Source organism: Salvia splendens, chromosome 10 (assembly GCF_004379255.2).
Source record: "Salvia splendens isolate huo1 chromosome 10, SspV2, whole genome shotgun sequence".
Lineage (NCBI taxonomy): Eukaryota > Viridiplantae > Streptophyta > Magnoliopsida > Lamiales > Lamiaceae > Salvia > Salvia splendens.
In genome coordinates, this window is record NC_056041.1 from 20887901 (window position 1) to 20901597 (window position 13697).

General features: G+C 45.4%; 1 protein-coding gene across 1 annotated transcript; it reads right to left on the minus strand.

Annotated features, from left to right (window-relative positions):
* Positions 1–9946: 9946 nt before the first annotated feature.
* LOC121750202 (ABC transporter G family member 8-like) lies at positions 9947–11786 on the minus strand. The gene has a single exon (XM_042144688.1). It carries the CDS (start codon positions 11774–11776, stop codon positions 10037–10039), a length of 1740 nt encoding a protein of 579 aa, XP_042000622.1. The 5' UTR covers positions 11777–11786; the 3' UTR covers positions 9947–10036.
* Between the last annotated feature and the right edge of the window lie 1911 nt (positions 11787–13697).

Consider the following 13697-nt stretch of genomic DNA (forward strand, 5'->3'; position numbering starts at 1 on the left):
GTAACTTATTCACTTCGGTTCTTATTCCCAACCACTAATAACGAAGCCGAATACGAAGCCCTTCTTGCCGGACTTCAGTTAGCGCAACATCTACTTGTCAAATCTCTCAAAATTCATTGTGATTCACAAGTCATAGTGAATCACATGCTGGGTACAAGTGAAGCCCGTGGTGAAAGGATGAAAAAATACTTGGACAAAGCGCAAAGTATTAGCCGAAATTTCTCTTATTTTCGGATAATCCACATTCCCAGAGCAGGAAATAGCCGAGCAGATACTTTAAGTAAGTTGGCCTCATATCCGAGCTCAAAGGTGGATGAATTACCGCACAGAAGCATTGATGAAGCTGAAGTACACTCAGTAACCAGTTCACCAAACTGGATGACGCCAATATTAAAGTATCTAGATCAAGGACAACTGCCCGAGGATAAGAGAGAAGCAAGGAAAATCACATGCCGAGCACTTCGGTATGAACTTCATGAAGGAGTCCTATATAGAAAGTCCTACCTTCAACCGTTATTGCGATGTGTAGGACCAGAAGAGACGGATTACATCCTTAGAGAAGTTCATGAAGGATCTTGCGGTAGCCACATCGGAGCTAGAGCATTAGCTAAAAAAGTTCTGAGATGGGGATATTATTGGCCAACTTTGGTACAAGAAGCAGTACAGCTAGTTAAGAAATGTACGAAATGCCAAATCCATGCAAATATCCCAAGGACGCCGCAGACTGATCTATGTGCTATGCAAAGCCCTTGGCCTTTTATGCAATGGGGCATAGACATAGTAGGACCACTACCACAAGCTCCCCGGCAAATGAAATTCTTGATCGTTGCCGTGGATTACTTCACAAAGTGGGTGGAGGCTGAACCATTAGCTACGATAACAAGCTCAAAGGCATTAGATTTTGTCTGGAAGAACATAGTTTGCCGATTTGGCATACCCCATATCCTCATTTCGGATAATGGGACTCAGTTTACTGACAAAACATTCAAGAATTGGTGCCAAGAGTTGAATATTCAACAGCGGTTCACTTCGGTCTCTCACCCACAAGCAAACGGACAAACGGAAGTAACAAACCGTATTTTGGTGAAAGGATTAAAAGCTCGGTTAGAACAAGCCAAAGGACAATGGGTAGAAAATCTTCCTCAAGTCCTATGGTCTTACCGAACTACACCAAAAACCTCCAACGGTGAAACTCCGTACAGTCTAGTGTACGGCACTGAAGCCGTAATTCCGGTTGAGATCGGCATACCCAGCCCCCGAACCCTCAATTTCTCAACAGAACTGAATGACGACGGACTGAGAGCCGAACTAGATCTTGCCGAAGAAAGAAGAGAATTGGCCTGCATAAAAGCAGCCAAGTACAAGGAGCAAGTAACCCGGTATTATAACCAAAGGGTGAAAAAGCTGCAGTTTCAAGTGGGAGATCTCATATTGAGAAACAATGAAGTAAGCCGAGCAGAAAAGCTGGGCAAACTTGAACCCACATGGGAAGGTCCGTATCGGGTGTCAGAAGTACTGGGAAAAGGGTCTTATAATTGACTCACATGTCAGGAGAACAAGTACCCCGAACATGGCACATTTCCAACCTCAAGAAGTTCTATTTGTAAGAGACAAGGTCCGGTCAGTCTCGTGTCTAGTTCGGTCCTAGGGGTATGTGCTTTCATATTTGTATTGTTCTTTATACTTGTCGTTTTTTAAAAGATTAAAATCTTTTTCGTCCTTTTTATTTGTCTCTCTATGTGCGTTTTGTCTCTCTATGTGCGTTTTGTCTCTTATAAATGTTACTGAGGTATATTGTTCTTTAAAGGCTGATCCCCTTTTTAGATCAATTATTAAAGACAATTGTGAGTCCAAGCTTCTAAGGAAGATACAAGACTCCACAATTCAGCTTAAGAAACAAGCAATTCGTCTGAAACGAACTGCAATAAGCCGAAAACCACTTCGGTTAACTAGGGAAAGTCCAATCCAAGCGATAAAACTCGCCAAATAAGGACACAAACTAAGTCCGGTCAAAGAAGAGTTTACTTCATAAGACCGAGGACGAGTACAGGGAAAGTCCAATCCAAGCGATAAAACTCGCCAAATAAGGACACTAACTAAGTCCGGTCAAAGAAGAGTTTACTTCATAAGACCGAGGACGCGTACAATAAATGAAATAAAAAATCGCTGAACTGTAAATACGCAGTGATAGAAGCGAAAGGAAAAAATTTCATTTACTAAGTCTTGTTGGGCATACAATTCCGCTGCCCTACGAGAATGCGTTACACCATTACAAAGGACTACTCTACTGTCTACGGTTGCTAAAGTTGAGCCACCTATCCAAAAAGTCCTCATGATGCTGAGTTCGGGCGTTCCGAGCAGTTGAAGAATCAGTAGGTGGACGAGATGCTCTGATCGACCTACCGCCTCTTCTCTGAGTCCGGGAAGTTCTAGCACCTCGGCGGCGAAGAGTCTCTTCACGAAGCATTCGCTGATCTTGCTCACTCATATTCACCACTCCTCTACGAACTTCAGGGCGTTCTTGTCTTGACGTTTCCGGTTGCTCCTGAGTCCGTTGCTGACTTGGAGTAGGTTCTTGTCTTGACGTTTCCGGTTGCTCCTGAGTCCGTTGCTGACTTGGAGTACGTTCTTGTCTTGACGTTTCCGGTTGCTCCTGAGTCCGGTGCTGATTTGGAGTAGAAGTTTGAGTAAGTGGATCCGAGGTTTGAGTTGGAGCGTGAGCGTCTGTTAGCGGGAAACGGCTAAGGAATCTCTCGATCGCGGGACGCCGGGAAAGAATGATGTCGTACAGAGAAGCCAAGCGCCGCAATGATTTCACAACTTGTTGGCAAGCCGAGCTCTCCAGCACATTGTTCTTCCGGAGTACATGAAGCTTCTCCCACAGTTCATCAACTTGATTCTGAACTTCGGATATAGTCATTCCCCCGCGCCCGCTGATGAAGTCTTCATATGCAGTCCTCTCAGCGATGACAGTATTCAGCTCGGCCTCTAGATCTCTCCTTATGGACTTTAAGTCCTTATTGTTGGACTCCAGCTCCACTAAACGAGCCAAGAGTTCATCATACTTCATCTGGTCATCTATAGCTTTTTTCTCAGCTTCATTTAAAGCCGAAGAGTATAGCCGCTTCCAGTGAAGTACCTCCAGCTCCTTAGAGTAAAGAATACGAAGCAGCTATGTCAGTTCGGCATTTCAGTTTACCGAGCAGGCAGTAAACCACAATAGGAGTAAAAGAGATTAAGAAAAGCTATAAAGAAGACACGAGTGTAGAAAGGAGAATTTTTTCATTCAAAGAAAAAATTTACACCAGGAGGGCTTCAAGGCCATTTTACAAATAGAAAGAAACTAAACTAAGAGAAGGGAGACGAAATCATACTCCGCCAGTTTCGTCTCCGGCTTCTCTGTGGGTTTCAGCTTCTTTCTCCTTGTCTACCTCGGTCTCAGCCTCGGCCTCCCTACTCCCTCCCTCCTGCTCGGCGCCCCCATCGCCGGTCTGCTGATCCTCCTGCTCGGTCTCCCGGCCGGCCTCATTTTCCTGCTCACCCTCTTTGAAAATTGAAGCGGGTGAAACAGGCCCCAAGGAGGCAAAGATGGCCTCCATGTTCTCGTCACGGTCAGCCCGGCAATTACGGACTCGTTCAGCAGAAAGCAGGACCGATGAAGACGCAAGCTCCTCAAGGAGCGGCAGACTCTGGAGGCGCGCTGCAATCTCTCGGCCATACAGCGGCAAAACGACTTCGGGTTCCTGCTCAGCGTTATCGGTCATCAATTTCAGCAGATCGCCGATAAGGGCCGAAAATTGATTGCTCAAAAAGAGTTTCTCCGTGTAAACACGGAGAGCCTCCCCCTGAGCAACCACGGCAGCAGCCTCCCTCTGTTTCGACTGCTCTCTCTGGATGATGAGCTGGTTTTTGGCACGCTGGGCTTCATCCTGAGCCGAGATCCTAGCGGCCCTTGCCTCCTCAAAGTCTGCCCGAGCCTGTTCGGCCTGGTGACGAGCAACATTCAAATTCCTCTGCATCTCATCATAATCGCTGGACGCTTTAGAGAGTTCAACTGTGACGAGCTTGCAGAGCATATTGTTCCTCTGAAAATGGAAAAAGGAAAAAAGTCAACAGAGGGGCCACAAAAAATATAGGAAAGAAGCAAAACCAGAAAATCAAGAAGGAAATTCACCTCCACAAAGTCCTTTGGCCATAAAAAAGGCTCAGAGATATGTTCCGAAGTGGCCGCAACCGCTCCGGATCCACAACCCCCCAGGACAATGTCTCTCTGTGGCGCTTTTGGGGGTTTCTGAGTCTTCGCCTTCCCCTTTGCCGAAGTCGATTCCGGCTTTTTTGGATCCGAAGACTGACTCGAAGAGGTCTTCTGCCTCTTCGGATTCTTCTCGGCATCAGACGCCGAGCTGGTGGCTCTCTGTTTCTCCGGCTCCTTAGATTCGGAGGATTTGCGACCTAGCCTGCTTAGCATGTTCACTGCCAAAAAGCGAGAAAACAAAGTTAGTTTTCGCCGCTAAAGCAGTAAAGCATAAAAAAGAAATCCTCACCCTCAGTCTCTTCGTCCGAAGACGAGGAATCGAACACGAAGTCACCCTTGACGAGCTCAGATTCCGAATACTGTTTCCTAATCATGGGAATCTTATTGAGCTCGCCCTCGAGCTCGTCCAACGGTTCTACCCGAGGATGAGGAATTACGGACTTCGGCCCTCTCCAGGAAAAGTCCGGAGCCGCTGTCCTATTGTAAAAAAAGAAACGATTTTGCCATTTCGGCCATTTGGTTTTACAGAATGCTCTGAAGGGCTGTAAAGGGATCAAGTAAAACCAGGATCCCTTTCTCTTAAACTGAAAGAAATTAAGGATTGCCCTCAGAGACAGATCCTTTTCTAGTCTACGCAGCTCGGCAGCAAAGGCCGATAAGTGCCTCCAAGAATTTGGAGTCACCTGACCTAAAGGAAGTTGAAAAAAATCAAGAAGCTCTACAAAGGCAGGGGGAAGAGGGAAACGAAGCCCGCATTCTAAGCAGGCTTCGTAAACGGTGGCATAACCCTCCGGCGGCGAGTTAGCCCTATGAATGTCGTCGGGAATCACCACTAACCCCCCAGGAAGAAAATATTTTCCGTGTAAGGATATCACAGTATCCTTACTCAAAATGCTGTGAAAATATTCTACCGTCTTCTCCCCGGACCTTTTCCGGCCAGAAGACCCCTTACCCCCCTTCCTACCACTACCTGATTCAGAAACAGATTCAGAAGAAGAAGACATGATTCTTACTCTTTGATGGTCGAAAGTCTCTGAAGAAATTCTTGAAGAAGCGGAAGAAAATTTTACGAAAAAGAGAGAGAATACAGAAGAAATAATCGCAAAAGTATTCCAATGATGAAGAGAGGAAATATTTATCAGATTCGCAAAGGCATTTCAAATTCGTCGCACCGTTTCAAATCCCACTTTTTCTGGATTCTCTGGCCGGATTTGCTGTCACATTTAATGCAGACACGTGCAGAGCACGCCTCCTGACCCCCTTACAAAATGCCGAAGTGATTTACTTCGCTTTTCGGGGGGGGGTGGTGATGGGATACGAACTAAACAACTAAACCCTAATTGCGAGCCCAATAGCAGTGACGGCCCATCAGCCCAAAACCCAAGAAAGAGTATCAGTTCGGCACAACCAAAGAGTTCGGTCACAGCCTATAGCTCGGTAGTATCAGTTCGGCACAACCAAAGAGTTCGGTCACAGCCTATAGCTCGGTAAAAGCCGACCAATCGAGCTCAACTCTCAGATCGGCAAAAGCTGATCGGCAAAGTTCAGCAGTTCGGTCTCAGTATTCGACCGAACAAGGAGATAGTGGACCCATGCAGGATCTCCACGACCTCCATTACACCCACGATCTATTTAGTGGTATTAAGCAGTTATCAACCCCACTACCAGGGCTGCAAACCACGATCTTAGTTCGAATGTATAAATAGAACTTAGATCAGATAGACGAGGGTTAAGCTCTCTAGATCCTGAATCTTATAGCAAATCAGTATTGTAATCTGTAAGCGAGACCAAGCAATACAAATTTGCCCTCTCTTCTTCCCGTGGACGTAGATTTACCTCAGTAAATCGAACCACGTAATTTTCCGTGTTGTGATCGTTTATTACTTGCATTTATTCCCATCAAAAATTCGCCACATCATCAGATGACTTAGCTTTTAGGCCGTTCGACGACGAGCGTTGACGGCGGAGAACTCGTCGAAGGGAGTAATGGAGGATGCATGCAGTGGCGCTGGGAGAACCGACGGAATGCTTGACGCCGAGGGCTAAGGCGAGACGCCCCCGGAGCAGCAACGCTGAGAAGAAGGCAGCGGCGGCTGCATCGTTGAGGCGGCGCCAAGAGACGGTCGACGCTACCCGGCGCTCGGCGATTCGTCGGAGAAGGAGCCCGAGGGAGAGAGAGGAAGTGGAGATGCTGCGTTTCGTCAATTGGGGGATTTTCAGATCGGAAGAAAAAAAGGGGAGAGGATGTGCGAATTAGAAGGGTACAACGCCGGTAGACCTCCGGCGAAGCCGGACGACGAGAGTGTGGCGAGGGAGGCGCCGCGGTGCTTCTTCTTTTCCAGAAATTGGAATAAGGATGAGGGGAGTGAGAGAGTCACGGTGGAAGGGAGTATATGGATGTATTTGGGCCACCTAATGAGATTGGGCCATTTAATTGAATTTTGAAATGGGCCAAATTCTTTTGAGACTATACAATTAGTTGATTTGGGCCCTAGTATTTAAGATAAATGAGTGGGCCGCTTCCTTATTTAATTGGACTACCAATTTCATTCTAATATAACTAAGAATATAAGTTGGACAAATGAGCTGCATCCTTTAATTTTGGGGCTGTTAATTTAATTATGTGAGCTGAGAATAAGTATCATGGTTGGGCCGAGATTTTAATTGTTAGACTTGGAAATTAATTACGTTTGGATGGAATTAATTTAAGAATCGAGTTGGAGCTTGATTAATTAATTCCTGAATAATTTATTAAGATTCCGAAGATGGAAAATCATGAAGTTGGGGGCGCGAAAGCCGACCGGCGTCGCCCCGCGACGCCATGGGCGGCCTTAAGAAAAATCCTATAAAAGCTAAGACTAAGACGTAGGTGCTATCCTATAGGATGCATGCATTTCTTTTATCAGGAAAAATAGTTCGAGTACTAATTAGCGTGTTTCGCTATTTATTTCTAAAGGAGAATTTATACCAGGGCAAGTGAGGCCAACCGAGGAATTTTAATTGGAGATAAACATACCAGGTGGGCTTTCTTTTAATATCCAGCACTATAGTGTGGATATAAAGCAAATATTTTGAAGTTATGAAATATCATCTTTTCTAAAAAATGGAGATGTGATTATTTTTTTTAAGTCGTTGTCATGCCATAAAAAGTTTGTTGTTGAGACCTATCTGTTGGGGCGATATGCCTTGGGTTCTGGCGACGCCAAACCGTGAACCAATTCGGTGATGAACGAATTCGGTGATGAATAAATTCGATGGTGAACGAATTCGGTGATGAACGAATTCGGTGGTGAGCGAATTCGGTGGTGAGCGAATTCGGTGATGAACGAATTCGCTGATGAATAAATTCGGTGGTGAGCGAATTCGGTGATGAACGAATTCGGTGATGAACGAATTCGGTGGTGAACGAATTCAGTGATGAACAAATTCGGTGATGAACGGTGAACGATGAACGATGAATGATGAAAGAACTTAGTGTGCAGACGAACTGTTAGCTCCCAAAAGAACTTAGTATGCTCGGGCCTTTTAAGAAAACCCCCGTGTGATACTGTTGATGGATGACAACTTATATTTGTATGTTTTGTTTTCGGCACGTGTCCACTGAGTACTCCTGTACTCAGCCCTGCATATATTTATAAATGTGCAGGTTGAACGTTAAGATGGAGAAGAATTGATTGGGGTCGAGGCTACTAAATAAGCATGTGGATTTCTCGACGATTCGTGTCTTCATACACGAAATCGTTTAATAGGGACCTCTTTTCCGCTGCATATATATATTCTTTGTTAAGTGAGAATCTTATAGTCTCACATTCGAACTCTGATTTAGTTGCTATGGCGAATGATTCTATCTTGAGATCTTGTAATCAAATACTTGGCTTCTAAATTGTGGTATCAATTGATTGGCCTTTCGGCAAGTCCCTTGAGTTCTTTCATCATTTCGTTAATTCCACTTATTAGTCACGGATTTCCCGCCTTTGCTATCATTAGTAAAGTGCGGTCGTGACATTAAGTTTTTTTTTTCATTTTGTAAATATTGTTATTGTAACATCAAAAAGTAATATTCTTTCTAATTTAAGAAAAAAAAATTAGTCTCATAAATATGCATACTAGTATTAGTAAATTTAATTTTAAAGTTATGTACATTATATAAATTTCATTTTTCAGTTATTTCTCTGTTCCATTTCTAGTATTCTGTACTGTTTATGTCGGATTAGTTCAATTGTTATTGACACTAAAAATATGCAACAGTCGTAAACAGTAGCTTAGATCCCCATAACTAAAAGTCTAAAATCCTAGGTCTGCCACTTTTTGTATGGAGCATCCTAATTCCTTAAGGCAAGAAACATGTGAATAGGTAAATTAAAATTGTACTAGCATTCAACTATCATGGACTTAGAGCACCATTTTGGGTCACTATTTTGCACATGATTTGTACATTTTTAAGTCTTATAAACATGAACTACATGAGCCTCTTTTTACGTCGAAGTTAGAAGTGCTCTATTTCGGATTTAGAATTATTTTCAGAAAATCAATGTCGATTCAGGTATGAATTTTGGAATACATTTTCAAAAAAGTATTTTGATAGTGACATTGGTTTATGTTAGAATTAAAGACGAGAACTGGTATCCCTTTATATTCATTGAAAATTGAATTTTTAAAGACATGACAACCTCTCTTTCGTGAACATGGACGTATTTTTTCTGATTTTTCTAAAAAAATGATGGTATTTTAAAAAATCATAAAAAAATAATTTTGAAAGATTCAGTATCAACTATATTTTGAAGGTATAGATTGATAAGTTAGAAAACAATTGATTGAAGTAGGAAAAGCCAAGGCCAACATTCTCTCATGGAATCCACCTCATCGTTGCAGTGATTTTTCCATACGAATACGATAACATGTGTGAGTGTAAAATGTAAATCAACCCGTGAACCATTCAAGCTCTGATTCTCTTCAAAAAGACAACACCATTTCTGAATCACCTCTTGCCCCAACGGTCCTACTATAACTACATTATTTTCATTCATTCCATGACATTATTATATTATTACATTACATGTGGAAGTTTTGATGGATGACCTCTTGGCTCACATTTTGATCATCTTGGAACATAATAATTGGTATCAACCCCTATTTAAAGAAGTTTGTACATATATTTGGATTGTCAACTAATACTAGTACTCCTTATTTAAGAGGAAATTGAAGTCGGATATGTCATAGAAGAAGATCCAATCCAAAAATCTTCCATGCACATCTAAAAGAGTAAAGGCAAAAAATGATCATGATCATATGAAGACATTATCTTTTGACTTATTTCGTCCACTACAATTGAAAACGGGCCGGATTTAATCCTTTTTGGACGTCACAGTTTAAAATTAACAGTCAATGACGGTTTAATTGATTTTGACTGGATTAGGTTATTAATTATGATTTATTAGCGCCTAAATTATAACCTAATTTTTTGTTGAAAAAAAGTGTTATGATGTTTCATACAGATCCAAAGTGTAGAATCTCTGAAGAAAGATACACATTTGTTTGTGTTTAATATTATTCGGTTTGTATCTATTTATACCTCGTGACTCAGTTGTTGTGCCTATCGTGTTCTACCATGAATCCAATCGATAGCGACCAAATTAATTGATTAATTGACTCACTTTCAAACATGGTGTTCTATTCTTATCCATACATCAATTAGAGAGTAATGCATGCATGCATAATCACAGTTGAATTTTATTCTGAACAAACACGTAAAAACAAAGCTAAAAAACAGAAGAAGAAGATTCATTTCTTGGATCTGGAAACCCTTCTGATCAAAACCATCAAGCAGAGAATTCGATAAACCACGAAGAATCCGATCATAACGTACACATTCCGCCACCGCTGCCCCTCATCGAGCCCTCTCTTCTCCAGGAAATCCCCGCCGTTGATCATGCACGTCTTGCTCCCTTCGTCGTACCAGATCAAGCACGTCGTCGCGAGGCACGAGTACTCGTTGATCAGCAGCGCGTCGAGCGCGTACTTATACATGGACAGGAAATGCATAAACGCCCAGAATTTTGGCAGGCGGTCGCTGGAGATGAAGTAGCCGGAGAAGAGGAAGAATCCGGCGAGGAGCAGCGTCAGCAGCGACGTCCCCGCGATGTAATTAGGCGCCACGGAGCTGAGGAAGAGGACGAAGGAGTTGGCCATTAGTATGATGGTCCAGATGACTAAGACGAAGAAGGCGAAGGCCTGCCAGGTGAGGCAGAGGCCGACTAGGAAGTACACGGAGGCGGAGTAGACGGCGGCGATGGCGAGGAGGTAGGGGATGAAGACGAGCGTGTTGGCGATTAGGTAGGAGGAGAGGCGGTAGACGCCGCTGGAGGCTTCTCGGAGGAGGATTGGGCGCTCGTTGATGAAGATCGGGAGGGTTTCGGTGGTGGAGGAGAGGAGGAAGGTGAGTGTGAACGCGAAGAGACCTAATCGCTTCTCGATACCCGATTTGTCTAGTCCGATGTTGATGTAGACCGTGCCGAGCACGATTCCGACTCCTAGGGCTTGCAGTGTGTTGGTGACGAGCAATTGCTTCGTTCTGTAAATGATTTTCCAGAATCGGAGGTATAGGAGTGCGATTTCGTGGATTCTCGAGCTTCCAGATCTGATTTTGTGTTCAATTGGAAGCGGAACGGTGGAATGAGGTGAATTTTCCGGCTCCTGCTCTGGTTTTTCCGATGGTTGGAGGTCTGTGAGGATTTCCATGGCGAATTCGAGGGGATTGAGCTGCGGGGGGACGGAGAAGCCGCGGGAGAGGAGGAAGGATTCGAGGGAGGAAATCGTGCCGTGGTGGAGGACGGCGCCGCTGCGGAGGAGGAGGAATCGGTCGATGGTGGAGAGGATTTTGAAGCTAGGCTGGTGGATGGAGAGGACGACGGTGCGGCGGCGCGTGTCGGTGACGGACCGGAGCGTCTGCATAACGGAGAGGGCGGAGGCGCTGTCGAGGCCGGAGGTCGGCTCGTCGAGGAGGAGGACGGCGGGGTCGTGCAGCAGGCTCAGGCCGATGGAGACGCGGCGGCGCTCGCCGCCGGAGAGGCCATGGGCGAGGCGGACGTGGGAGAGGTGGGAGAGGAAGAGGTCGCGGAGGAGGTCGGAGACGACGGCGGAGGGGGAATGGGGGTTGAGGAGGGCAGCGGAGAAGGCGAAGGTCTCGGCGACGGTGAGGAGGGGGAGGCAGGCGTCGTGCTGGGGGACGTAGGCGGAGAGCTTGCGGAAGGAGGAGGGGATGATGGGGAGGGAATTGAGGAGGAGGGAGCCGGAGGAAGGGGAGGTGCGGGCGGAGAGGATGTCGAGGAGGGTGGATTTGCCGGCGCCGCTGGGGCCGACGATGGCGAGGATTTGGGAGGGATGGGCGGAGAGGGAGACGTTGGAGAGGATGGTGGTAGGGGGGGAGGAGGAGCAGGGCTTGAAGAGGAAGGGGGAGGGGGATTTGGAGTAGGAGATGGAGGTGGCGGTGAGGGTGTAGGTTGGAGGAGGAGGAGGATCCATGGAGATGGAAGTGGGAATTGTCCAAGTGAGAGAGGGAGAGGGAGAGGGAGAGGGAGAGGGAGAGTTTTATTTGAGTCCGTGATTGCTTGTCTTCTAATCATTAATTACGCTCATTTTTTGTTGTTTTTTAATTCATGATTAACGATTAAAGCTGCTCAGTCGTCACGGGTGGCCCGAATTTCGTTCCTCTGTGATGAAACGGTGGCGGGACGCGTTGCAGCGTCCCATCCCGTCACCATCCCGCCGGAACACACTTCACGCCGAGACGCAGCGCGAGATGTCTCGCCACACGCTCCCACGACGTGGCACGCTCCCAGGCCATGCGTGACGCCCACTCGCCGGCCCGCGAGTGGGTTTCGTCACGCTGACGCAATAATTTATTTTTTTAAAATTTTTTTGAATTAAATAAAAAAAATAAAAAAATCGAAAACAGTAATATTACCATTTTGACCGTTTTCTTTCTTTATTTATTTTTATTTTTTTACTCCATAAATACTCATATTGCATCCTCATTTCACACACAAACACACATCTAAATATCTCAAATCCTCTCTCTTTCCTCTCCAATTTTAATCTCAAATAATCTGTTTTATTCTTCCCCCAAATTTAATCGATCTAATGGATCCATATGAGCAAATGCGTCGAATAATGGAAGAATCACTTGAAGAAGATCGACGCCGGGAGGCGGAGGAAGCCGCCCCCCCAAAGACGCTCCCGGACTTACATCCATCGTAACCGCGAGGAAGCCACCGCAAGGTTAGTCCGCGACTACTTCAGCGATAACCCGGTGTAGGGAGATACCTACTTCCGTCGCCGTTTTCTTATGCGGCGACAACTATTTCTCCACATCGCAAATACATTGGCAGCCCGGGAAGAGTTCTTCCAAGAAAGGTTCGACGCCGTCGGCCGTCTCAGCCACACGACGTTGCAGAAATGCACTGCAACAATCCGTCAACTTGCAACTGGACAAACGACGGATGTGTTCGACGAATACCTCCACATTGGAGAAAGCACTAGGAGAATGTGCTTGCTCCAATTCTGCAAAGGCGTCCGGACAGCCTTCACCGATGAATTTCTCCGGAAGCCAAGCACGACAGATTGACAGTTCCTGCTCCGCCTTCACGAAGAAGTGCACGGATTCCCCGGGATGCTTGGCAGCGTTGATTGCATGCACTGGCAATGTAAGAATTGCCCGGTGGCGTGGAGGGGGTCGTACACGAGCGGACACAAAGGCACTGTAGAAATCATGGAATAATATATGCTCGGTCAATGGATTTTGACCAAATAATAAGAGTGATGAGACATCTAATTTTGTGAAATTAAATGATATAGCGTCGATCTACATTTTACGTAGATAAATGTAGTATATTCACATTCTCAAATCCGACTTCCGGTTAGTGAGAAATAGTGGATTAAAGTTGGGCATAATTAACTTTTAATTAAAGGTTGGAGTTTGAGCTTAGGGAACAATTAACTAGTGTTAATTATCCCACATAGGAGAAGTGACACATCTTTTAATGTGCTTAAATTAAGTGACTTTAAGTTACTTAATAATTATAGTGGACCAAGATGGGTGAAAGAGCCCACACGCGTGCACGCGGGCTCGGTCTCGGTCTCGATCTCGGACTTGTACTTGGACTTGGACTTGGTCTTTAGGTTTGGGTCTGGATCCGTAGTAAACTTTTTAGACCACCGCTGAGTCAGCAATTCAAGTGGCTTGACACATCGTCAAGCGTGGCACAGTCAAGGCCTACACGGCTGCCACGTGAGAAATCCACACGCTCCACACGCGTAAGGCACACTCCTGCCACAAGCTTGTAACCGCCGACGGTTACGAATGCGCCATGATGAGCCTTCATGGCTTGGTTGACCCTGCAGGTGGCTTGGCCTCTAAATAGGCTAGCCATTCCACTGCATTAGA